At 38.5% G+C, this 25,222-nt stretch overlaps 1 protein-coding gene across 4 annotated transcripts in view; it reads left to right on the top strand.

Annotated features, from left to right (window-relative positions):
- The window catches only part of OPA1 (OPA1 mitochondrial dynamin like GTPase), an 88,005-nt gene that overhangs the window by 37,052 nt on the left and 25,731 nt on the right, over positions 1-25,222 (top strand). For all 4 annotated transcript variants that reach the window (XM_049628400.1, XM_049628398.1, XM_049628401.1 and 1 more), the window contains 13 exons: positions 1,750-1,822; positions 1,917-1,989; positions 3,296-3,411; positions 4,282-4,346; positions 5,135-5,211; positions 10,999-11,164; positions 13,143-13,295; positions 14,647-14,755; positions 15,285-15,364; positions 19,602-19,742; positions 21,968-22,084; positions 23,369-23,462; positions 23,985-24,095. In XM_049628400.1, coding sequence (XP_049484357.1) covers positions 1,750-1,822; positions 1,917-1,989; positions 3,296-3,411; positions 4,282-4,346; positions 5,135-5,211; positions 10,999-11,164; positions 13,143-13,295; positions 14,647-14,755; positions 15,285-15,364; positions 19,602-19,742; positions 21,968-22,084; positions 23,369-23,462; positions 23,985-24,095 — 1,375 coding nt within the window. The remainder of the gene's footprint in view (positions 1-1,749; positions 1,823-1,916; positions 1,990-3,295; positions 3,412-4,281; positions 4,347-5,134; positions 5,212-10,998; positions 11,165-13,142; positions 13,296-14,646; positions 14,756-15,284; positions 15,365-19,601; positions 19,743-21,967; positions 22,085-23,368; positions 23,463-23,984; positions 24,096-25,222) is intronic.

The following is a 25,222-nucleotide window of genomic DNA, read 5'->3' as shown; positions in this document are numbered from 1 at the left end:
ATTGCTTGGTTTCAAAAGCTGGCTCTACCCTTTGCTAGCTGTGTCATGTTGGGTAAATTTTTAAACTTTTTCAGTGCTTTAGGCTTCCTCATCTGTTGGAAATGAAGATATTAATGGTACTATCTCATAGGCTGTGAAGGTTTAATGAGTTAAATATTCGTTGTAAAGTGGTTGAAATAGTGCTCTAACATTGCAAAGTCTTATATACATGGTGGCTGTCATCTGTTATTATTGTTACATCTCTGTCCCCCATAGAACATCTGCCGTTAGAACTACTCATCCCTTGTACTACTGCATAGAGTTTCTCTCCTTCCCACCTGAAACTTTCTGGGACTGTGCCTCTTGTGCTGGGTTCCCAGGACAGACCACCCCTAGGTTCACTGATTCTGTAGAAGAACTCACGGGACTCGGCACATAGTCACCCTTAAGCCTAAGATCTATTAACAGTACTGGATGCAAAGCAAAATCACGAAAGGCTAAAGTGCGAGAGCCTGGTGTCTGGAGGAAACCCAGCTCAGGTTTCCAAGAGCCCTTTCCTAGTAGAGTCATGTGGGAAATGCTCAATCCCTCCAGCAACAAGTTTCTCGTGAGACTCGGCACCTGAGGTTCTTACTGGGGGCTGGTCATGTAGGCACCCTCAAGTACCAAAATTCCAGACGCCCAAAGGAAAGCAAGTGTTCAGCCGAAACCACACTGCTTGCACAATGAGTCACTGTTATGTGGAGAAAGTTTTATGTCAATGTGGGAATTGTTTACCAGTGAGGTCCTCAAATGCCAGCCAAGGACGAGCAGACCTTTCTAAGGACAGCAATCTCAGGCCTGCTGTGTTAACTCTTCTGTGCACAACCTCCATGACCTTTGCTTTGCCTTATTTTGTGGGGGAGGACTGCTGTGGCGGTTTTGGTCCTGGTCGGAGGAGGGGAGAAGCGAGGTAGAAGCAAATTCTGTGCCTCTTTCCCAGCTCCCTTTATTTCTTTCATGTCTTTCCCCTCTTCTCTAGGATAGTTTATATTTATTTTGAAATGCAACTGAAATTGACATCAGTCCTTTTTTATACCAAAGCTTCAGCATTGGCTTAGGGCTGTGACTTGTCTTAGAGGATGGATTCTTACCTGCAGTATTAATTTGAACAGGCACAGGGAGCAGGAACTCTTACATTGTATGAGGGATTGATCTCTGTGGAAATGTGCATTTTTCTGGGGACAGAGTCTCTAGCTTTTAATACGTTTAGAAAAGGGTTTTGACCCTAAAAGAGCCAGTGGATCCCAATATTTGTAAAAAAAAGAGAAAAAAAGTCCAACTTGGTTAGGATTTATATATTTGAAGAAAAGTATGGGAAAATAAAAACAGCAGCTACTATTTATTGAGCGACTCTGCATGCCTGGCACTGTGGTAACGTACCTACCATATTGCCTCATATCATGTTTTCAGCCATCATTTTGAAAAAGTTCAGCAGCTTACTTAAAGCTGCATAGCTAAGGAGTGGAGGAGCTGAAATTAAACTAAGGCCTGACCCCAAAGCACTGTACAGCATTCCCAGTTTTCATAATGCATCTTGTAGTGTAGTGAAATTAAATGTGTTTTTTCCCCTCAGGTAGCAATCGAAAAACATTTTAATACTTTTGTATAGATTTATATATTTGAGGATGTATATACAGCATTATTAAGTTTGCTTTATGAATAGTATATTATGCTTCAAAAAATTATATAAACCTGCATCTCACATTTATTTCCCACTTTTAAAAATAGATTCAGCAGATAATTGAAGGAAAACTCTTCCCAATGAAAGCTCTAGGTTATTTTGCTGTTGTAACAGGAAAAGGTATGCAAAGATGGATTCTTACAATTTCAGTTTTTGTTGTTTTCAAATAATAAAGATTAATTTTCTTAGTGAGAATTTCATTGTCTTTCCCTAGGGAACAGCTCTGAAAGCATTGAAGCTATAAGAGAATATGAAGAAGAATTTTTTCAGAATTCAAAACTCCTAAAGTAGGTATATGTTTTAAATACTTGGAGGGAGTAACTTAAGCTGTTCTCACTTAAAGTTTGCTTTATAGTATTAGTTTGTCATTGAATTTCCAGAATTTTTCTGAAATAGTGATCTGGATGTAATAGGCAGGCCTGCAGGGTACTAAGAATTAGGAGCAGCTTGGGGCGCCTGCGTGGCTCAGTCAGTTAAGCGTCCAACTTCAGCTCAAGTCGTGGGCTTGTGGTTCATGGGTTCAGGCCCCGCGTCAGGCTCTGTGCTGACAGCTCAGAGCCTGGAGCCTGCTTCATGGATTCTGTGTCTCTCTGTCTGCCCCTCCCCTGCTCATGCTTTGTCTCTCTCTGTCTCTTAAAAGTGAATAAACATTAAAAAAATTAAAAAAAAAAAGAATTAGGAGCAGCTTATCACATGGTACAATACATGCTCACATGAAAAACTGCCCCTGGGGATATGGGCACTGAAGGACAACGGACACATCTTTAGTTGTTTTACTTATGAAGTGACTTTTTTAAGATCAACACTTACATTTTTATTTATTTTTTTGAAGAAACCCATCCTTCTGGTATTTATGTTTACTTATTTTTTAAATAAACTCTGCCCCCAACGTGGGGCTTAGACTCAAAACCCCAAGATGAAAAGTTGCATGCTCTACTGACTGAGCCAGCCAGACGCCCCCAACAATTCAAAATTTAGATTTTTAAATACATGTACTCGTTTCTCTTTCAGTATTGGGGAAAGTGAGAGTGGGGGTTGGGGATGTCAAAGGGGTATCCTTAAATAGATATTGACAGAAAATAAGATCCTGAAAAACAGTAAAAAGGAAGAGTTAAATGACAACTGAATTACCTTGTATGTAGAGAGTCTCTTAAAATGGCAAGGTATGTTTGCCTCTGCATTAGTACAGTAAATCAAGATAGTTCTTGCAAACATAGTCTTGAGTCTTATCTATGGGGACGGGAACTGACAGGTGTAGAGAACTGAGGTGTCCAGCATGGCAGGCACCGGCCTCGGGTGATTATTTAAGTGTGAATTAGTTAACTTTAAAGAAATTAAAACTCCAGTTCCTCAGCACACTAGCCATACACTCCAAGGGCTCAATAGCCCCATGTGGCTGGTAGCTGCCATGTTGGATAGCTCAGATACAGGACGTTGTCTGTATCACAGAATGTTTTATTAGATAGTGCTAGTATAAAATGTGAGAGTGGTATTCTCATTACATTATCATAACGAGCACGTTTTCAAATTTGGTGATAGTTATCGTCCTTCTTGCCATTTTTATGTACTTTAGCTTTTATTATTTTGTAATAGGACAAGCATGCTAAAGGCACACCAAGTGACTACAAGAAATTTAAGCCTTGCTGTATCAGATTGCTTTTGGAAAATGGTACGAGAGTCTGTTGAGCAACAGGCTGATAGTTTCAAAGGTAAGTTGGCTGTTTAAAATAAGCTGACAACTTTAGACATTTTATTAGTTGGCAAGGTTAGGCATCCGTCAGATTTTTTATTCCTTTAACAGTGGCTTTTTACTTCATTTTCTGTTAGGTAATATGTGGAAAATGGAAAAAATACAAATCTTTAGTTGTTGTATGAGAACACTTTCACCTTGAGAGGAAACATCACAAGGAGGACTTTGCAGATTTTTAACCGAGTAGAAAGTTTGCAGTAGGGTTTGAGAGCAAGAGCTTAGTAAACCATAGTGGACTCAGATTCCCCCTTCTAGAGGGAGGAGGGGACTGGTGTTGGGGGGCAGAGCAGCCTGTGCTTCAGCTACTTTGTACCAATTCCTGAATGCCACGCTTTCTTGCTCCTTGGCTTTGCTTCCGTAGTTTCATTTGATGAGAGTATACTTACCTTCCCTTTTCTCATGTGGAAAGTCCACCTGCTGAGTCCCTCAGCAACCTTAAGAGTATTGTTGTTACTCTCATTTTACAGAAGAAGAAACTGGGGCACAGAGTAACTTACCTAAGTGGTGCACCCAGCTCATACACGGTCGAGAATAGACCCAGGATTTGAATCTTGGTGGTGTGATTCCAGAATCCATGCCTTTAGCAGCTGTACTGAGCTGTTCCCTTGTGTGTGTTGTGGATTGAAAATGGAGAAACTAAAGTCAAGGAGATTAGTTTGGAAAACTTGCAGAGGTGAGATTCTGACATGTTGAGAGCCCACGGCACTCAGGAGCCATAGGCGTGCACTCAGCAATTCTGTTAGTACAGAGATGTGTGAGATCACCTTTAACCACTGCAGCTGGGAAGAAAGAGAATCCTTAAACTGGAACACCTTTTCTTCTTCCTTAGCAACACGTTTTAACCTTGAAACTGAGTGGAAGAATAACTATCCTCGCCTACGAGAACTTGACCGGGTAACGTTTGTGTACCTCATGTATTTTGTATATGTCTTATTTGATACTGTGCTCTAACAAAAATTTATGTTGATGAGCAAACTCTGGTAAGCCAACCTGCTTCGGTTTTGACCATAGGATTACTAATGTAGAGCTGCAAGAATACATTCCCGGAGCAGTTATCTCTTCTACGATAATTTAAATTATTTATTACATAATATTAAAAAATAATTACAGATCATAAGATACTAAAGCAAGTATTTAAAAATGTTTTCTGATAAAATGAAGAACATTCTTTAAAGGTCTTCTAGAATTAACATATTTATGTAATACAGACTTTTTAAAATCGTACATCGACTCTTTTACCTTTTCAGCATTTACTGTGGAGAAATATACTCTGATTAGTGGGACTTAAATATTGGTATTCCTTGATTTTAAAATGCCGTCTTTTATAAAACAGCATCAGTTTACTAATACTAATGGACTAAGTTAATATGTACTAATACGTTCACATAACATTTGTTATGTGAAAAACTTACCTGACTGAATAAATATTACATGAAAAACTACAGTGAGCATTGAGTGAATAAGGTAGACATTTGTGTCAGTGTCTTTGTCCTTATCTGGCTATTTCTCATTCCTAAAAATGAGACTAGAAGAGAAGAGCATTATTTGCTGGTCATGCCTGCTTCAAACCTAAGCTCAGCCTGCTTGCCTGTCAGAGGCCTTTGTAGAGATCTCTGAAACTCATGGCAGGGCAGATTGACTCTCTTGTGAAAATCTTACTTACTTGTATCTATATTACCTAGAATGAACTATTTGAAAAAGCTAAAAACGAAATCCTCGATGAAGTTATCAGTCTGAGCCAGGTCACACCAAAACATTGGTGAGTATTTGACCTTTTCTCAAAAATATTGCTATATAGATCATAATGAAATACTAACATTTAGGTTGATAAAGCAGTGATTTATTGTAGCCTTGGTTCATCCCCCAAAACACTTAGTAAATAAGTAATAGTATAAAAGTATGTCTTTTTTCAAAACATAACCACTTTTGTTGTCTAACCAGGTAAGTATTTAAGTACAATAAATTATTTAAGTATATTTCAGAAAAGATATTCTGAAAAATTGTTCTCTCCACAGTCTTTTTAAGTCTTGTTTCATTTAGGTTTTTCTTTACCTTATACTTAATAAACACTTAATTTTGATTTCTTTTAAGTCATTTAGGCAAAAGTTTCATCAAATTGTGCTTAAAGATTAGTCTTTCAAAATTGGTTACTCTTGTTAGATTAATCACAGAGAACAAAACTATCGAGAAAATTGGTTTGTAAAGGGAAAAGGGTATGTATTTTTAAGTTCTCATTTCTGAGCAGGAGCAGTTGGTGCTTTTTATAATATACACTTCATATGTTTTGTACAAATAATATTTCAAGTTGAATTCTGTTTGAGATTCTTAAAAAATAGCAGGTAAATCCATCCTTTTGAAAACTACTCCTGCAAATCTCTCTCAGGGCAAACTATCACCTTCTATTTATGTGTATGTGAATTTGGCACTCTTAAATTTATTGGAATGGGACACTAACCAGAATAGGTTCTATGTACCTCAAGTAAGCTATGTATAAATAGCCTTGATTTTTTTGCAGTCATATTTTAATGAACAAATTCATTGTACATAAATTATGTTTCTAATGAAGCCTATACTGTTTCTAAGAATTTATCATTCTTGGAATAGAACTATCCTTATTGTCATTCTTTATAAATATTTTCTGTACCTCTTCTGTTGAAGAGGTTCTGTAAAGAGTTGAAGATTATCAAAATTGAGCCTAGACAGTTAGTGTCCAGTACTTAAGTTTGAATTCAGTGTTGCTAGTTTCCCCATCCTGGTGCCCTTTCTTCCTCAGTGGTGAACCATTTTCTTTAAGGAGTCAAAATTTGCCTACTTTTAATCTCCTCTCCTCTAAGGATTCTGATCTTATCTATACTTGTTGATTGATTAGTCAAGTGTGTATATATATCCAGATTATCTTTGTTATTATTTGTATTTTAAACCAATCTGTGGCTTTCTGTAAGCCAAATGGCTTTTGAAATTGCGAGAGGTAGATGTGTATACACACTCACACGCACATGCGTGCGCACGCGCATAAAGAATGAACACTACTTCCATTCTAGGTTATATGAGGACAGTATACACGAAAAGTGATATGTAAACTGTAATAGCTGGTAATGCTGTTTATGTGAGAAAAATAGGGTGCCTCTGTAAATTCCTGGCATCACCAGATGAAATGGTTAGTGTCGTTTGGGCAGAACAGTCTGAAATCAAAGTATTCCTGCACTAAAGTGAACCATGAGGTTAAACACCGTTTATTTAGTATGCAGGTGGCTGAAGGGAATTGTGAAGGGCTGAGAAGCCTGTATTTCCAGAGTGCCTGTAGAGAAGGCAGGGGAGGGAAGGAGGACATCTAGCTGCTAGCGATGTATTTTGTGAGCCGCTGGAACAGGTGATTCTGTATTTTATCAGATCAACTTTTTTTTTTTTTTCCTGGTTCTAAAGCTTGATACAAACATAGATCAAAATAGCAGGTCCTAATTGTAACTGTTCATGCCACACTGAATTCAACTGCATTGTACCCAAAATATTTTATTTTTGTGACATAGTTGATGTTGCCTTAAGCAGTATTTTGTTCTTGTTGCATAATGAATGCCTTATGTGATATTTTAGGGTGCATGCCTAAGATGTTAATTATTTCATTGCCAGGACTATTTGATCTATATTTGGTGATCTAGAAACAGCGTTACAAGCGTTTTATGTCCTAAACATGATAGTTTGTTATTAAAGGCATTCTAGTCTACTGTAACTATATTTTAAGAAAGTTATTGGGGGTTTATATTCAACGTAAGTTGCATTATAGGGAGAAATAGGCTTTCAGTGTTTCCACACAATATACCTGACCTGATCATCAGGGATTGATTGCTGACATTAAGCATAAGATATTGATATATCGTTAACATTATGTGACTGTTACTATAGATAGATCTTTTTTTCATATGTCATTTAGAAGGATAGCTGGCTGGATTTATAGAAACACTTTAAAAAATGCTACAGTGTTATGCATACAGCTATTGGTTAAAAGTACTGAGTTTATTTTGTTGAAATTTGAAAAAATGAAAGGAAAATGGGAACGCACAGTTGAGTCCCCTGACTCAGATTTGAGGAATCGAAAAGATCTCTGGTACCATAATCCTGGATTTAAAGAATAAGTGGTGTGACAGGAGAATTGCAGAGGCCAGGAGATGAGAGAAAGCAAGGGGACACAGGTGGCTGAGGGGTGTTACCTACAGCTTTAGCATAGTAGGAGGCAAGAGGCAGGAGAGAAAGCAGTAGATAGAAACAAGATACAGGTTATTAAGGGCCATACAAGCCATGTTTGGAAGCTTGGAATTTATCCCATGAGCACCAAGGGCCACTGAATATCTTTAGGGCAGATTTGCAGTTTAGAAAGATCTTTATAGTAGGGCAAGTGGGATGCTGTGAAGAAGGAGGCAGTGAGCAAGGAGGCCACTGGCTGCCGAAATTACTAGATGAGAGATGATGGCACCTTGAACTTGAGTCAGGATGGTACAGATGGAGAAGAGACAGTTTTGAAATATTTGAGGAGTCACCTAGCAGATAGAATTGACAGGATTTAGTGACTAGATGTGTAGATAATGGAGAAGTTCATTAAACAGTGAGTGCATTTCTACACAGTAATTACATTGCTGCTAATTTATAGGAGTGAAGATATATTTGACAAAGATGAACATAAGAATCGTAAGAATCGTCACCATGGTTTTGAATTAGTGTAAAAAAATTGAAAACTTCTGTTTCCTATTTGAAATTATGTCATATTTGATTTATTCATAGAGTGTATTACTGTGATGACACTATGGAAAAATGTAGGAAATTGACATGGAAAACGGTACAATATGCTTTTAACTAACATAGTATGTGCAATTTGATCCACTTATGTAAACACACAAATATTTATGCAGGCATTAAATGTTTTATTGATAAATAAAGCTGTGAATAGTGGTTATACCACTGAAAGGGGAATTATGGAGGACTTACTACTTTTTCTGTATTGGTTGAAGTTATCATATAGGGTAAGTCCTTTGCTTTGAAAGAAGAAATTTCTATTTTGAAAAGTGTTTTGATTAACATGCAGTATAGACAAAGATCCTGGAAGTACAGAGGTGAATGAGCAGAACTATAATGTTAACTGAATTTTGTGTGTTTATGGACTTTTCCCTAGATGATGGCAAAATTTAGAATAGAGAAGTCTACCATCATCTAAAACATGCTAGGAAACGTAAACAAGGGCTCAAGTCAGGGTAGCAGACGGTGTAAACTGGCCTCACAGCACTGGAGTTTACACGAGAGCTGAGGACTCTTGTCTGGGAAGAGATTTTGGAGTGAAGGGAACCTGGCTTCCACTCCCTAACTAAGCACCTTCCAGTCAGCAAGATGTGAGGACAGTCACTGTCTGGAAGGGAAAGCCAGGAAAGGTCTGAGGATATATGGAACGGGGGAAGAGTGGGAATGTAAAGCGGTTTGTTTGTTATGGAACAGAGTATTGGGGGCACAATAAACATGATTATGAGGGAGAGGAGCAGGGGGAGTGTGGACAGAGGACAGCAGCTTGGTGACAAAAGGGCAGGTGAGGATGGGTGACAGGAGCTCCCTGTGGTGGACTGGAAAACAGCCTCCTTTGAGAACATTACCTAAGCTCGTCAGGATTTGGTGGTCTGGGATTTTGTTATTATCTCCTCGAAAGGGTGTCTGGAATGTCACTTCCTCCCCCACAGACCCCTGGGAGGAGGTAACAGACCCAAGTCTTTTCTGACGCAGGAGTGGCATAAAGCCCTGGTGGTCAGAGGCTGGATCCTGGTTTTTTGCTTATCTTTCAGAAATCTTGAGTTTGTGTTTAAAATTTTATCCAAATTGGAGGCACTGACAAGCTTTTTTTCTTCCAGCCTGCTCCTAAAATTTTCCGCCTATCATTATGTGTCATTAACACCATGACTAAATTGACTTTGTCCTTCTGGTCCTCTGTGGTGTGTCCTCTCCTCACACTCTTTCTTTTGTTTTCTGCTTGTAACCCAAAAAAAGACCTGAAAATTAGCAAGGGGAAACCAGCAGCTAAGCCGATTGACTCAGTACACTTGACTTTACACAAAATGTTAAGTGAGTATGAGTAGTCTTGGATGGGAGGGAGTGTAGGCGCTCCTCAACTAAGAAAATTGCATCTTGGCTTCTGGACAGCCGGGATGTTGCTGCTACAAAAGTGGCTGTCGTAGATGGTTGAGGTTGCTGACTGCTTTTGGTAAGCAGAATGTTTTTTGTATGTTGTCGTATTATCTCGCAGTAGAAATTAGTTTGGGAGAAGCCAAATACATATTTTCTTGAGAGTTCAGTTTTTTTCTTCACTGAAATAGTTGTTTTTTTCTTGCTTAGAGATGTGTGGTCTTGTAAGGTACTTTTTAAGGCGGGATTCTCAACTTGATTATGCATCCTTTATAGTGTTGCCTTTATCATGATGTGTTGACCAGTTTTACCTAGCAATATCCCATAACATCTCTGTGCTCTGTGCTGTGGTCTGATAAATCGTTAAAATTATACCTAGAAATTCTCAGTCTTGGACTGCACTTTTCAGCAATACATAAAAAGTCTGTATAGGCAAATAAGCACAGGAAAAGATGCTTAAAAGTATTCGCCATTAGGGAAATGCAAATGACTGCAATGAGATACCACCGTAAACCTGTCAGAATGACTAACCATATCAAATGTTGGCAAGAAGCAGAGCATCTAGAACTCTCATACTGTGCTGGTGGGAATGTAAAATAGTTCACCCATTTGGACAGTTTGGCAGTATCATAAAAAGTTAACTATGTAGCTACCAAATGATCCAGCTCTTCCAATCCTAGATATTTTGCCCGAGAGAAGCAAAAGTATGTGTCCATAAAGACTTGCATGTGAAAGCTCATTACGGCTTCATTTGGAAGAACTGACGGTGGGAAACAACGCAGATGTCCAATAGCAGCTAAATACGTAAACAGATCCATGGAGTGGAATATTACTCAGCAATAAGAAGGAGTGAGACAGGGCGCCTGAATGGCTCATCAGTTAAGTGGCAGACTCTTCATTTCAGCTCAGGTCATGATCTCATGGTTCGTGAGATCGAGCCCCACATTGGGCTCTGCACTCACAATGCATGGAGCCTGCTTCCCGTTCTTTCTCTCCCTCTCTCTTCTCCTCCCCCACTTGCAATCGCTCTCTCTCAAATAAATAGACTTAAAAATAATTTTTAAAAAAAGGAGTGAAACATTGATACAACAATATGGAGAAATCTCGAAATGGTTTTGCCGAGTGAAAGAAGACAGACAAAAATAAGAGTATATACTGTATGGTTGCATTTACACACAATTCTAGAAAATATAAGCCAACCTCTAGTAACTGAAATCAGATCCAGCGGCTAGAACTTTTGAAGATGGTGGATAGGTAGGTTCTCTTGATTGCGGTGATACACAGGTATGTTCATATGTCAGCACTGTAAATATGATACTTCAATGCAGCTGTTTTTAAAAACAATATAATATTTAAATTTGATGTTCTTGAAACTTGTTTTGTCTAATTTCAGGGAGGAAATCCTTCAGCAGTCTTTGTGGGAAAGAGTATCAACTCATGTGATTGAAAACATCTATCTTCCAGCTGCACAGACCATGAATTCAGGGACTTTTAATACAACAGTGGACATCAAGCTTAAACAGTGGACTGATAAACAGCTTCCTAATAAAGCAGTAGAGGTTAGGATATAATTTAATTAAATGGGTAAGAAGCATTATGTGAAGGGAGTAGGAGCCGTGAATTTTAGGTTTTATTCCCATCACAGCCACTTTTTCTCCTTTTGGTCTTTAGGCTCCATTTATTCTCTATTCCTTATCTCTGTGTTGGGGTCAGCCTTAATGCTATTACCAGTTACTACTACTATAAAAATTTACTAATTGGCATTTTGTTGTTCCGAGGGCATTGGTCCTGTTCCAAAGATAGCATTTAACAAAACCAGCAAAATTTGCTTAACTGTGAACTGTTTTTAACTTTTTCTGCGAATAAGGATCCCATAAGAAAAATGTTTAATGGTTGAACTATTTCATCTATTGATTTTCTGCAGGGCTCAGTTGCACTTAAATAATCATTTCCTTAGTTAGGATCCTGCCGGAACATTAGACCAAGAATTATAAGAAAGTCCCTTAAAGAATGCTTATCTGTTACACATTGGCTGTACCACGTAGTAGTTGGGTGATCTTTGGACTCCAGGTGCTTAACCTTTCTGTTTACTTGTACAATAGGGATGACGATGTTGCCCACCTCGCAGATTGTTATAAGGAGCAAATGTGCGTAATACATAAAATACTTAGACACACCTGGCCCACGGTAACTGCGCAGTAAATGCCAGCTGCTGTTACTGTGATGATGAGCATCCCCTGAGCTGATCTGCCACGCGTATTAGTCTGAAGAACGATTGCGCTCGCTCAGTAAGACGCGGTGTGTCCTGTGCCTCTTTGTGAGGTTGCTCACAAAATGAGAGTCAGTGTCAAAGATAATTTCATTTTTCATACTTGCCTTGTCAGCTTCTAATTATTTGGGCGTCATTCCTGCCTCTCCTGTCCTGCTCCAGCCCTGACTGCACCTGTTTTCTCAGTTTCTTCGAGCTTCTCTTTCTGAGAGCTGGCAGCTGCTCTGCTGAAGCTGCATACCGCTGACCCCTGTCAGTTCTCCACACATTTACCCTTGAAATAGCTAGAGAGCTGCTGCCATCACTCACCAGCTCTCCTCACAACCTAAAAACATCTGTGCGGCCCCGGTCCCACGGTAGGATATTTTCACATCCTAAGGCTCGGCCGTGGAAGTGGTCATTCTGTCTCTTGCCGCCTTCTCCCTTCTCACCTGGGTGTGGCGGAGACATGAGGATCTGCTGAAGGTCAGGAAACATAGATTCTAATACCTCACTGGATATTCTTGAACAGCCATCTTTTTTATGCCGTGATTTCTTCATGTTTAAAAGGACCAGGGCTAAATAAAAAACACAGCATTAACCAGCCCACTTAATCATAAGTAGATTTAGTTCTTCATTACTTCTGGCACTGGGCTCTTCCTTCAGGTAATTAGGAGTTAGCTGTGATAGAGCCTGAATACTGCTGGGCTCTGTTTGAAGGTATTGATGCTTTGCTTCATATATTTGCATAAAGGCAAACATGTGAAGAAGACTAAATCGTTATGAAATTTTAAACTTTCTGCAGAATGAAAGAAGCAGGCAGACTCACATCTTGTACAGAAGGAAATAAATTAGTGAACTAAGTCTGGGGGCTGATTGGAGTACAGACCTTAAGTCAAGGGGGCAATTTCTTTTCAGCTCCAGCTAGTGTTATGTAGGAATGTGGGTACAGTGCTGCCGGATAGTTCAAGAGAGGCTGGAAACACAGATTTTTATATGAAGTCTCTCTCTTTTTAATGTTGGCTCTGTTTGTTAAAATTTAAAACACCATGTAGGTCTAGCAAAACATGTCAACATGTCAGGACGCCAAATCTACCCCACTAGCTACCAGTGTGAGATCTCTAGGCCAGTGTTTATGTATGCGGCCTTTAAAAAAAAAAAAAAGTGGTTTCATATGTACTTTGTGATAAGCTTATTTTATCTGTTTGGCTTTAATTCACATGTGTGTCATGTTACATATTAAATATAAGTATGTACTGTGAATACAGCTTTTTTTCTTTTAAATCTAGGTTGCTTGGGAGACCCTACAAGAAGAATTTTCCCGCTTCATGACAGAACCAAAAGGGAAAGAGCATGATGACATATTTGATAAACTTAAAGAGGCTGTTAAGGAAGAAAGTATTAAGCGCCACAAGTGGAATGATTTTGCGGAGGACAGCTTGGTATGTCATTTGTATGTTAAGGTGTCGGCCTCATGCTTTTATATAGTTTCTCAAATTGGTATCTTTTTGTAGGAAGCTGTTTTTATATGACCATTTCAATTAGGTTCTGAATTTAAAATAATGAGGGGAAAGAAATAGTTTAACCATCTGTAATTAGTCCTTTAACATTTCTCTGCTATTTCTTTCTTGGCTAGCATTTCAGAAAAAAAGTCAAACTTTGCGGTAAAGAGGCTTCTATTAACTTCCACAAATTGTTGTCCACTAGCCATTACATGGACCTGATCTACAGATGGCTCAGATAGCTGCTTCTCATTTTACCCTTCGTGGTAATAAAAGGAATTAGATGCATTGGTTTTCAGTGGATTTGAGTCATACAATGTTAGACTTCTAAAATAATGCTAACTGCCACATGTTGAATGCTTGGAAGGTGCCTGAAACTCTACAGTGTATTTTGTAAGCAGATTTTATTTAGTTCTTAAGCAGCCCTATTATTGTCCTTGGCAAAACTCAGACCCAAGCCCTGACTCTGCTACAAAGCCTGACTCCTGACCTTCACCAAATCCAACCACCTCCAGCAGATCTTTTGTTATGTGGAACATTTCATCACCATAATCAAACCTGGTTAAGCACCTGCTCTCTTCCCAGACAGTTCTGAGGAGGACTGTTGAAAGATTGAACAGTTTTCCAGGATAATGCATATCTCACTGTGGGCTGGTCATAATTGTAATTTATTTTAGAATAAGTGTTTGTTTTCATGTTTGAAAGCTATGTTCGTTCATGTTAAATGCCTTATAAGACTTGCTTCCTGAGAGAATAGTGTCCTTTTTCATGCATTCATTCAATGATTATAAAATTTAGAGATCAGTTTTCTTATAATGAAGAACTCACATTTGCTTATGATTGTCTAGACCTTTTAAGCTTTCCTCCTTTACACTTTTCATTGGTGTTAACGGTGAGACAGTGGTTGTTTTTCTCGTTTTTTTGGAAATGCCAACACAGATCATATGGCAAAAAGGAGAGGTAGCGATGATCTGAATCATTAACTCCTGAGTTACTAGGGTTCTAGGTGCAGATTTTATGCGGTTACATGTGTAACATACCTCTCTCGATCTTAGACATAGCTTACTCAATTTGGGATAGGAAGAAGTCTTCACTGTTTATATTTTGGGGAAGAAAGCTGACAAGTGGGCAGGTAATACCTGAATTTGCATGGTAGGGGCATACTTTTATGTTGTTTTAGGCACATCTGTTCTTTTGGATGTTTGAGAAGCTGTCAATTTGAATACAGTTACTAAGATTATAAGGCCTAGATAGATCAAAATTGGCTGTTTTTCTTTCCTTGTTATTTCAGAGGGTTATCCAGCACAATGCTTTAGAAGACCGTTCCATATCTGATAAACAACAGTGGGATGCCGCTATTTATTTTATGGAAGAAGCTCTTCAGGCTCGCCTCAAGGACAGTAAGTAGGACATGTGTTGAGTTGTGAGTATTCGCAGTGGTGAAGGGGGGGGGGGGGTCATCCAACTTGATGAACGTTTGTAAAATAAAGTTTTTAAAAAATAAAACTAACATTTCATAGCTTTGTCATTAATAACATAGTTAAATTTTTTTTGTGGGATTTTTCAGTCAATGGCTTAGTAACTAGGGAAAATATTAAATAAATTGGACATACGTTCATATGTACTCCTATTCTGAAAAAACTATAAGACCATTTTAGTGTTTGCCTCTATACCTATGGAAACGGTATACCTTGCAATACCAATTGTACCTTGCGCAGATTATAAACATATATAATTAAATCCTTTCTTCTACATGTACCATATCAATCATGTAATTTTTTTTGTCTTTATTTCAGCTGACTTTATATTGATATAGCACTTTGAAATAGTTAATAAAATAAGACTGTTTAATATTAGTTATAATCTATGTACTTGGTAAATGATAAAATTTTTGATGAATTTTTAAAAAGTTTTTTTTTAATTTTGCAGCTGAAAATGCAATTGAAAACATGATAGGTCCAGATTGGAAAAAGAGATGGTTATACTGGAAGAACCGGACCCAAGAACAGGTAAAAAAACAAATCTCTGGTCTTATGATATAATTTTGATTATTTTAATTCAAGCATTAAAATACCACTTTTGCATGCCTTCTAGACCAATCTTAATAATTTCAAATGTTTTATATCAGCCTTTCTACAATATAATGAAATTTTAGAATAAGTAGTAAGCTATAAAAGCAAGTTGTTTTTTTCAAGTGCAGTAGCTATGTTACTAAAATGGGAAATGAACCATGCTCCTTTTGTGGTTGATTACTTTGTTCATTTCAGTTCCTTGTTTGAGGTAAAATGAAGGTTGAAGTTATAAACGAAAATAAAAAATGACACGAATTTCAGAGGATGTAGAGTAAATGTAATCAGAATGAAAGATACAGTGACTTTGTTTACCTCATCTGTTACTTCTGGATTTTTCTGTTGTCTATTCAGATTATTTTGTTCTTTTGCATTTTTTGCTGTTGTATTCCCAAAATAGGTATAAAAATTCAGACAGGAACTAGAATTACAGAATTTATTCCATAAATATTTAATGAGCACTTCAGAAGAACAAAATGGTAAAGGCAAGTATAAATAAATTGACAAATGAGTAGAGGGAGGATGTATGAATCATTCAAATTCCCATCCCTTACCTTCTTTTTGTTCCTTATTGTTATGGCTCCTCTTCCTATCTAGCATTTAGTCATACACCACATCTCATTCTTACATTCATTACTTAAATCAAAGAGTGAAAACAGGATATAAAATCAAAATGCACAAGTGAAAGTAGTAATGACTAAGAAAAAGAGCTGGCATCCAGTCCTCTTTCAGTCCGAATCCATGTAATTAGAGAAAGGAGAGCAAGATACAGAAATATCAAGAGAGAAGATAAAGAGAATGGAAAATTGCCAAATGACATATCATTCTTGTTTCCCTGTTTCCTTATTTATTTTATTGTTTTGTTTTCATCTTAAATACAGAATTAAGTTATATAAACTTTTTTTTTTTTTTTTTTTTAGTTTCATGCCCTTTTTTTTTTTTTTCCATAAGCTGTCTGTCAGATATGAGTCCCAATTTATCTTTAAAAAAGGGAAGGAGGGGGGCGCCTGGGTGGCGCAGTCAGTTAAGCGTCCGACTTCAGCCAGGTCACGATCTCGCGGTCCGTGAGTTCGAGCCCCGCGTCAGGCTCTGGGCTGATGGCTCGGAGCCTGGAGCCTGTTTCCGATTCTGTGTCTCCCTCTCTCTCTGCCCCTCCCCCGTTCATGCTCTGTCTCTCTCTGTCCCAAAAATAAAATAAAAAACGTTGGAAAAAAAAAAAAATTTTTAAAAAGGGAAGGAGGGGCGTCTGGGTGGCTCAGTCGGTTGAGCTTCCGACTTCGGCTCAGGTCACGATCTCACGGTCCGTGAGTTCGAGCCCTGCGTCAGGATCTGTGCTGACAGCTCAGAGCCTGGAGCCTGCTTCGGATTCTGTGTCTCCCTCTCTCTCTCTGCTCCTCCCCCATTCATGCTCTGTTTCTCTCTGTCTCAAAAATAAATAAACATTTAAAAAAATAAAATAATTAAAAAAATAAAGTAAATAAATAAAAAAGGGAAGGAACAGTCTTCCTCTTCTCTTTTTTCTGATAGGATTTTTGTGGAGAGAACCTGAGGAGGTAGACAGGGTTAGCAGTTGGATCACATCTGTCTTCAGGGAGCATCAGTTATCTCTCTTGACACATGGGCTAAAAGGAGGAGGTCTGTCAGAAAAGAATTTCTAGGAGAGCCATTAGACTCTAACGTGATCTGACTTTAAGACTGGAAGAAGCAATGATTGAAAAGAACTGGTGTGAGGCAGGTAAACCTGGAAGGAAAATGGTGTCCACCCATCAGGGTTTAGGGAAATTAGGCTAAAGTCTCCACAGTAATCGATGTTGGCACCTTGCCTCAGCAACTAGTGGCCAAATGCTCTGAGAGAGAAATAATTCCTAGTTGTAAACTATTTTCTCAGGAATTTGAACCTGTAGGGGATCCCTGCAAGGGAAGTGGAAAATTAAGTTTTAAGATTAATGGGAGGATCCGTGGCCTAGGAGAGGAATATGGAAACCCTTCAGAGAAAGCCCTTTTCCTTTCAGGGTTTCAGGGCAGCATATGTAAGACCCAGACTGTAGAACAGAAGCCATAATTTGGAGTGTAGGGAGAGGGACATCAGGACTGCCTTGGGAGGTGTTTGTATGTGCGTGTTTCATTTTCTGTTTCAAAAGAAAGCCTCCTGTCAGACCTACTGAATCAAGTTCTTATTCTCTAACCTTTCTACCCCTCCTGCTCCCAGTTGAAAACCACTATTGTAGATCTCATTCCTGGAGGTTACCATGAGAAACAGATTATGGAAGAGGTTGAAACTGTCCCCACATCTCACACTGCAAGTTTAGGTGGCTGTGTAATAGTTCCTTCTGTCTTTTTGAGTGATTGATTAAGCAGGAGAAGAAATTTAAGACTGTCTTACGTTAAAAATGAGAAGTCTGTGCTCTGAAAACTACTTTTTGCTTTTATGTTGTTACTTTTTCCTTAGTTTTCTAGGGAAAAATCCATTCCTTTGGAACATTCTCACCTTGTCTGAGCTGAACTGTGGAGATCTTGGTCAGGATACATGGGAGAGTAGTGTTCTTCTGAACAGCCAGGGTGGTGGGGACAGGTGGACAGATAGAAGTAAAAACAGGACAAGAAGAGTTGGGGAGTATCATCTAAATTAAAGATTTATGGGGCGCCTGGGTGGCTCTGTCAGTTAAGCAGCTGACATTGGCTCAGGTCATGATTTTGCAGTCCATGAGTTCGAGCTCTGCGTCGGGCTCTGTGCTGACAGCTCAGAGCTTGGAGCCTGCTTTGGATTCTGTGTCTCCTTCTGTCTCTCTGCCCCTCCCCTGCTCGCTCTCTCTCTCTCTCAAGTAAATAAACATTAAAATTTTTTTTTTAATTAAAAAAAAAATAAAGATTTCCTTCTTACCTCAGACCAAGAGCAGATGTTAAAGGAAAATGTGAAATTTCTCTTCATTAAGTAATAGTTTTTCTAAAGTGTCATGTTTTCAGAGAATATTAATTAGTAGTTTCATTTATAAACCAGTTATTTACATTTACATTTTATTCTTGAAGTACTCAGATACTGTAGCTTGCTACAGTTTGGGGCAGAGTGCTATGGTAGTAACTTGTTTAGAGTAATCAGTGAATTTGAAGCTAGCTTCTTTTATCATGCAGTTTTGGAAAGATTGAAAAAAGGAAAGATAAACATAATTTGACAATGTGTAAAAGTCTTACTTTCAAATTTATCACTAGTGTATGTTTTCCTCCTTTGGTCCTCAGATTATGAACAGTTATAAAGAAGAGAATGGAGGTACATTTAAAAATGATAGGCATCGGGGCACCTGGGTGGCTCTGTCGGTTAAGCGACTGACTCTTGGTTTTGGCTCAGGTCGTGATCTCGCGGTTTATGGGTTCGAGCCCTGCGTTGAGCTCTGCTCTGGCAGCACGGGGCCTGTTGGGGATTCTTTGTCTCCCTCTCCCTGCCCCTCTGCTACTTGTGCTCTGTCTCCCTCTCTCAAAATAAATAAACATTTTAAAAATATAAATAATAAAAACGATTGACACCTTCGGGCGCCTGGCTGGCTCAAACTATAGATATAGAGTGTGCTACCCTTGATCTTGGGGTTGTGAGTTTGAGCCCCATGTTGGGTTTAAAGATTATTTAAAAATAAATTTAAAAAAAAGGAATGATAAGCACCTTGCAGAAGCAGTTTAAAGCACAATTTTTATTAGAAATCCTTTTTTTTAAATCCCAACTATGAATTTCATATTTATCAGAAAAGAAGCCTGTCAGCAGGTGCAAGTTCTTACAGCCATCTAGTTCTTAGATACAAGGCATTTATTAGAACATTATCTCTTCCCATATATTCAGGGTACTCTTTCCTAGACTGATATCCTACTCTAAGGTCAAGAAAGTATACAGTAAGCTACCTGGTGCTGTAACTTCGACAATAAACCATTTGATCAAAAGCAAAATATATAACAAATGTGGCTAATTTCTTGTTTGTTTCTTTCTCCTCATATAAGTCCAGTTTATTCTGCTTCCCAGAGCTGTTGTCCTGTATCCTAAGCTGGGGACTGTGTTCTTTCTTGTTTGCTGTGTGGGGCTCGTGTCACCTATTGTGCAGCAGCAGTGTCCTTAACTAAAATCAGGGCTCTGTTTTTATAAGCGTGGCAAATCATGAACCATCTAAAGCAGAATTCTCTTTTAAACAATTTCAAGTTTGTCCACAACGAAACCAAGAACGAATTGGAGAAGATGTTGAAGTGTAACGAGGAGCACCCGGCATATCTCGCAAGCGATGAGATAACCACAGTGCGAAAGAACCTGGAATCCCGAGGGGTAGAAGTGGACCCAAGCTTGGTAATAAATATTGCGGAAAAGCCTGAACTTACTTCCTTAATCTTTGTTCTTGCGGTAAAATGTTGCTACTTCTCACATGTTACTCGGATATAGAAGTGCTTGACCTGACTTGGGTCACGTGTGCTTTTGCTGACAGTAAAAACAGTCACTTTGGTTGTGTACAGAGTAGAGATTTATTCTTGGCGGTGTTTTCTTACGGGTAATACTTTAATTCGTAATGAGGAGTTTGAGACTTGGAAAAGTGAAGTACCTGGGCATGTTCAGCAGTTAGCTCTTGCAAAAGGAGGTGAAGCTCAGTCACATCTCTGCACCACGTTACGCCGTTTCAGATAGCAAAATAGAAGTTCTGCTTCAGTGTGTTTCATTTATATATATATGTTTTCTCTGTCAAATGTACCTTAATCAGGGGCGCCTGGGTGGCTCAGTTGGTTGAGTGTCTGACTCTTGATTTCAGCTCTGGTAGCTGGTAGATCCCAGCGTGGTGGGATCAAGCCCCATGTCAGGCTCCACGCTAAGTGTGGAGCCTGCTTGAGATTTTCTCTCTCTCTCTCTGCCCCTCTGCTGCTCACTTGCTGTCTCTCTTAAAAAAAAAAGTGCCTTAATCAGGTATGAGTGGATTTAGAAAAAATGTGAATGTTAAGTTTGTATTAAATTGAGTAGTGCCTTGGGGTTCTATCTCATTTTCCTCACATCATCATAATAAATATGAGAATAAAAATAATTACAGACTATGTTTTGCTTATCTTCATGATGCTTATTTGGGGAAGATTTGAAAAAAATAACTGTTTCTGGGCCTATGTACCCCAGTTAGAGTATAAGGGATTAAAACCTCATTTTAAGGGGCGCCTGGGTGGCTCAGTCGATTGAGCGTCCAACTTTGGCTCACATCACGATCTCACAGTTTGTGGGTTCGAGACACCCATCAGGCTCTGTGCTGACCTCTTGCTCAGGGCCTGGAGCCTGCTTCAGATTCTGTGTCTCCTTCTCTCTCTGCCCCTCCCCCACTCACGCTTTGTCTCACTCTGTTTCTCAAAAATAAATAAATGTTAAAAAAAAAATAAAAAATAAATAAAAATAAAACCTCATTTTAATATTAGCTTAAGTTAACTTAAGTGAAACCCAATTAGAAAAATAATTCTAAGAGGGAAAACAATCATATAAGCAGTTTCAGAGCCACACAGAAGTTCTTTTAAAGATTATCTACTATTTATATTTTTGCACTTGAGAAATGAGTATATTTAATTTAAATTCCCCAGGAGGTCAGAACAAGAAAACTGATAAAACTCAAAGCAAGTTAAAGCTGTTACATGTAGCATTATTTGTAAATAGAAAATGAAATTAAAACTAATGATTACATGAAATTATTAGTTGAATATAAATTTAATTTATCCATCCTTGGACTTTGCCTGCATATTAGGATATGGATTGGCTGTATATATTGACTTTCTCTGAGCAAGAAAATCTCAGCCCTTTTTCCAAGAGACATTTTGTTCTTCCAGTGCACTTGATGAAGCTATAAAATAGATAACAAGATAATTATGACAAACATAGCAGATGGACTACTGTCAGAGATGTAAATTCTAGCGCAGTTCCATCCCATTCACTAGTAATACTGACATCATCTCTGAGCTTCCACTTTCCTCTGTGTTACATAGCGTTGATTGTACTGGTTGTACCTGCGTACGATTATTACTGGTCTACTTAGAAAAGACGCTTGCAAGAACCTTGAACACTTTGACAAACTACGTAATAATGACACGGCAGGAGTCATTTTGCTATGGTAACAGCAAGATGTAGTAATCAGAAAGGAAATAACTGTTGGGTTGATGGTCTGAGACCAGCTTCCTAGTCCTGACTCTGTCCTTAGATAAGGCTCACAACCTCTTTTTCCTTGGGGCCTCTTACCTCTAACTAGGGGCGATAATAATCCCAACCCTGTCTACTCTACAGAATGATTATTTGAATGTAATAACAACGGTTGTTAAAAACACTACATATTTGGAAGTATATAAACTGGTAAGGGGTCAGAATAGTGGTAAATCTAATCTTTTGTCTTAAAAAATTTTTTTCTTAATGGGTAAAAATGGTTGGTAGAATAACACTGCCACTAGTTTTAATTAACTTTTTTATGAATAAACTTCGTGGATGACTTTTCAGAATGTGTTTGGTCAACCTGAGGGGAGTGTACAGTAACTCTTTGGTTTTGTTTTCTTTCTTCATTTTAGATTAAAGATACTTGGCACCAAGTTTATAGAAGACATTTCTTAAAAACAGCTCTAAACCATTGTAACCTTTGTCGAAGAGGCTTTTACTACTACCAAAGGCATTTTGTAGATTCTGAGGTAAAGTGTCTAAAAACCAGGGAAAATGCTTTTAGTGATGGTTGTTTGGATGCTTGAAAGTTAACTATAGCTTTAGCATTAGTTTTAAGTCTTTTGATCTGCTGGGGAAAAGTATATATGATTTATGTCTGAAGAATAACCTAACTCCTATCTTTTCTAAGGTTTTTACCACTTTATATTTTACACACAATAAGATTTTGTGTGCAGAGAACAGGCACTAAACCACTTAATTTTTTTTTTTTTAAGAATTAACTTTTTTGTATTAGAAAATAACACATCGTTGTGGAAATACAGTAAAGAAATGTAAAAGAAAATTGCAAAGGGAAATAGTCACTTACTAATATTCCTTATTAAGGAATAAGTCACTTATAATCCCCTGACCTAGAAGTAATTTTAGTTAACATGTTTATATGTCTGTTAATCTTTATAGTTGTGTGCATGTGTATAACATAATCCATTTGCATAGTGGACATCATCCTGCAAAAACAGCTTTTATTGTGCTTTTTCCTATATTGTATTTCTTTATATCACCAAAATCTTTAAATAATTCTTTGAAAGAAGTGTATGAAGTTGTACAGTGTAATGTCATGTTTTACAAAGTAACCGCTAGGTGGCAGCAGACTGATGTATTTTGAGCATTTTCTTGTAAGTAGAAGTGCTCTGAAAGAACTCTATTAATTAGTAATCAAAGGCCCCTAAAATGCTTTTGAGTTTTCTACAGCTTAAAGGAAATTTGTATGTAACTATACCTATGTAAAAAATGGCAAGTGTTTTGCGTAATTTAATCGTTGAGAAGACCTCTCTACAGAATAAGCTCTTTTTGAAGCATATCATTAATTTATTTTTATCTACAAGCTGCATTTCAGAACTGGCTTGCATGCATGCTCGAAGAAAAGAGGTTAACCTAAGGACATATTTAAGCTAACATGGTTGTTAGCTGAAACTAAATACAAATTAAGGGTATATGCTGTGAATTTCCACTTGTATATAATGTCATGAAATTCTCTACTTCCCGGATTCATTTGCTTTGTCCTCAGAATCAAAACAAAGCTATATAGGAGTGAGGTAAATTGAATGCAAATCACGCGGAAGTTCGTGAACCCTGAGCAGAAATGATTCGGTGGCTTCTGTCTGCGATAGGAGTACGTGTATTAGATAAATCTGAGGTTTTTTGTTAAAGCTTAGGGTATAGGTATTAACTTTAGTAGTCAGTCGTATGTGTTTGTGATCATGGTTTTCACTTTTAAATTTGCATCTGGTAATCTTACTGACCTAATATTTTAGTTGGAATGCAATGATGTCGTCCTGTTCTGGCGAATACAACGCATGCTTGCCATCACTGCAAATACTTTGAGGCAGCAACTTACGAACACTGAAGGTAAGCCACAGAGGGACCACTTTCTAATTTTGAGAGCAAAAATAATAGTAGTAATATTCATTTAATAGAATGATGCCAAGATACTTCTTTAAAAATAGGTTTATTAGAACAATTGAAAATTAAATCTGCCCTGAAAATATTAGTGAAAGTAAATCATAATTGGGAAAGATGGGAGATAAAACGTACCAAGAGTCTCCCCTCATGACACAAAAATTCTGTTAGAAAAGGACTCCTAAGCTTCATGTAGTTTTTGGGGGAGAAACCTGCACTTCCATTAAAGAGTTAGGGCTTAAATATGACTGTCTCTGAGAATTGTATTAGTTTTATGCTGATAAAAGTATTATATGATAAGTAAAGAGTCTCCCTGTAACTGTGGGAAGTTTGAACTTAATAGATCAAACTCGATGAGAAAAATAAGAACTTACCCTCCAAATACTGCTACCCTCCAAATACTGCTAATTTTATCATCCTTGTGCATTCATTAGAAACACAGCTCCTCAAGTTTTTGTTTACTTTGAATAGTCAGGCGATTAGAGAAAAATGTGAAAGAGGTATTGGAAGATTTTGCTGAAGACAGCGAGAAGAAGGTAAAACTGCTCACTGGCAAACGAGTTCAGCTGGCTGAAGACCTCAGTAAGTGGTTCTTCCTGCCCTCTACCTTCCTGCCTTTTCTCCTTCCCCATTTCCATTATTTGTTCATCCAGTTACTCTCAAACTATAGAAATGTGCATGCAAAGAACATTTTTTCCACTGACGGAGAGAAAGGTGCTAACTCATAGCCCCATCACTTGCAGTACTGTAATGCATGTTTCTTAGAAACCAAGGTTTCTCGTAGCAGCCATAATGCAACCATCAGAATCAGGATGTTGACACTGATTGGTTACTGCATCTAATCTTCAGACCCTGTTCAAGTGTCGCGTGTTGTCCTGATATTGTCCTTCCGTGTAACAAGATGTTCCGTGCTCATCCTGTACTTTGATCTGGCTTCCTTGCTTTGCAGAATAGTAGTTAGAAATTAAGAGCTGGGTCCTAGGAATGCTCATTGTCATTGGACTATCACTGCTCCCAGACCCTCTCAGTGGAAGGAGCTAGGGAGCAGATGCTGTATGCATTCGTGCGTGTGCGCGTACACGTGCGTACATGTGCAGATGCACGTCTGCACGTTTACGCCTGTATTCCTAATCACATGTATACGTTTATGTTGAAAGCCATAAGTTGTCACTGGTACTTTCCATTTTGATTCAGTAATACAGGGTTCATTCTGTTTTTCTCCTTTTGCTGACAATGAGAAATCTGGCTCCAAGTATCCTTAATATATTTACTTACTTTGATCAGTCTCCCTATATGTAACGAAACTTGTCACCGTCCCCTTCATTGCACAGGCATCCTTCTCACCCAGCTCAGGCTCTGATCACCCAACTCCAGGCCACCACCACAGCACCTCACCCTGTGTTGACACCCATTTTACCTCATCCAGGCTCTGATACCCCATGCCACGTTCCCCTTCACAGAGTCCTTTTTACTGAGCTCATGCACTGGCATCGTGTGCCAGGCATGTCCCCCTTTATCCTTCCCACGTCTTCCCCTGCCCAAGGACACCCTCCTCACCAGAAGCCAGGTCCTGCTTTTCTTAGAGGACGCCCTCTTCATCCTATGTGTGCTCCGGTACCCTGCACCAGACTGGACTGCCCTCCTCCACAGATACTCTCCTCACTACCGGGCCAGGCCACTGGTACCCCCATGTGAACACCCTCTTTGCC

The sequence above is a fragment of the Panthera uncia genome, chromosome C2 (genome assembly GCF_023721935.1).
Source record: "Panthera uncia isolate 11264 chromosome C2, Puncia_PCG_1.0, whole genome shotgun sequence".
In the NCBI taxonomy this organism is placed as follows: Eukaryota; Metazoa; Chordata; class Mammalia; order Carnivora; family Felidae; genus Panthera; species Panthera uncia.
Note: the sequence above shows the minus strand (reverse complement) of the source record. Positions and strands in the feature narration are given on the sequence as shown.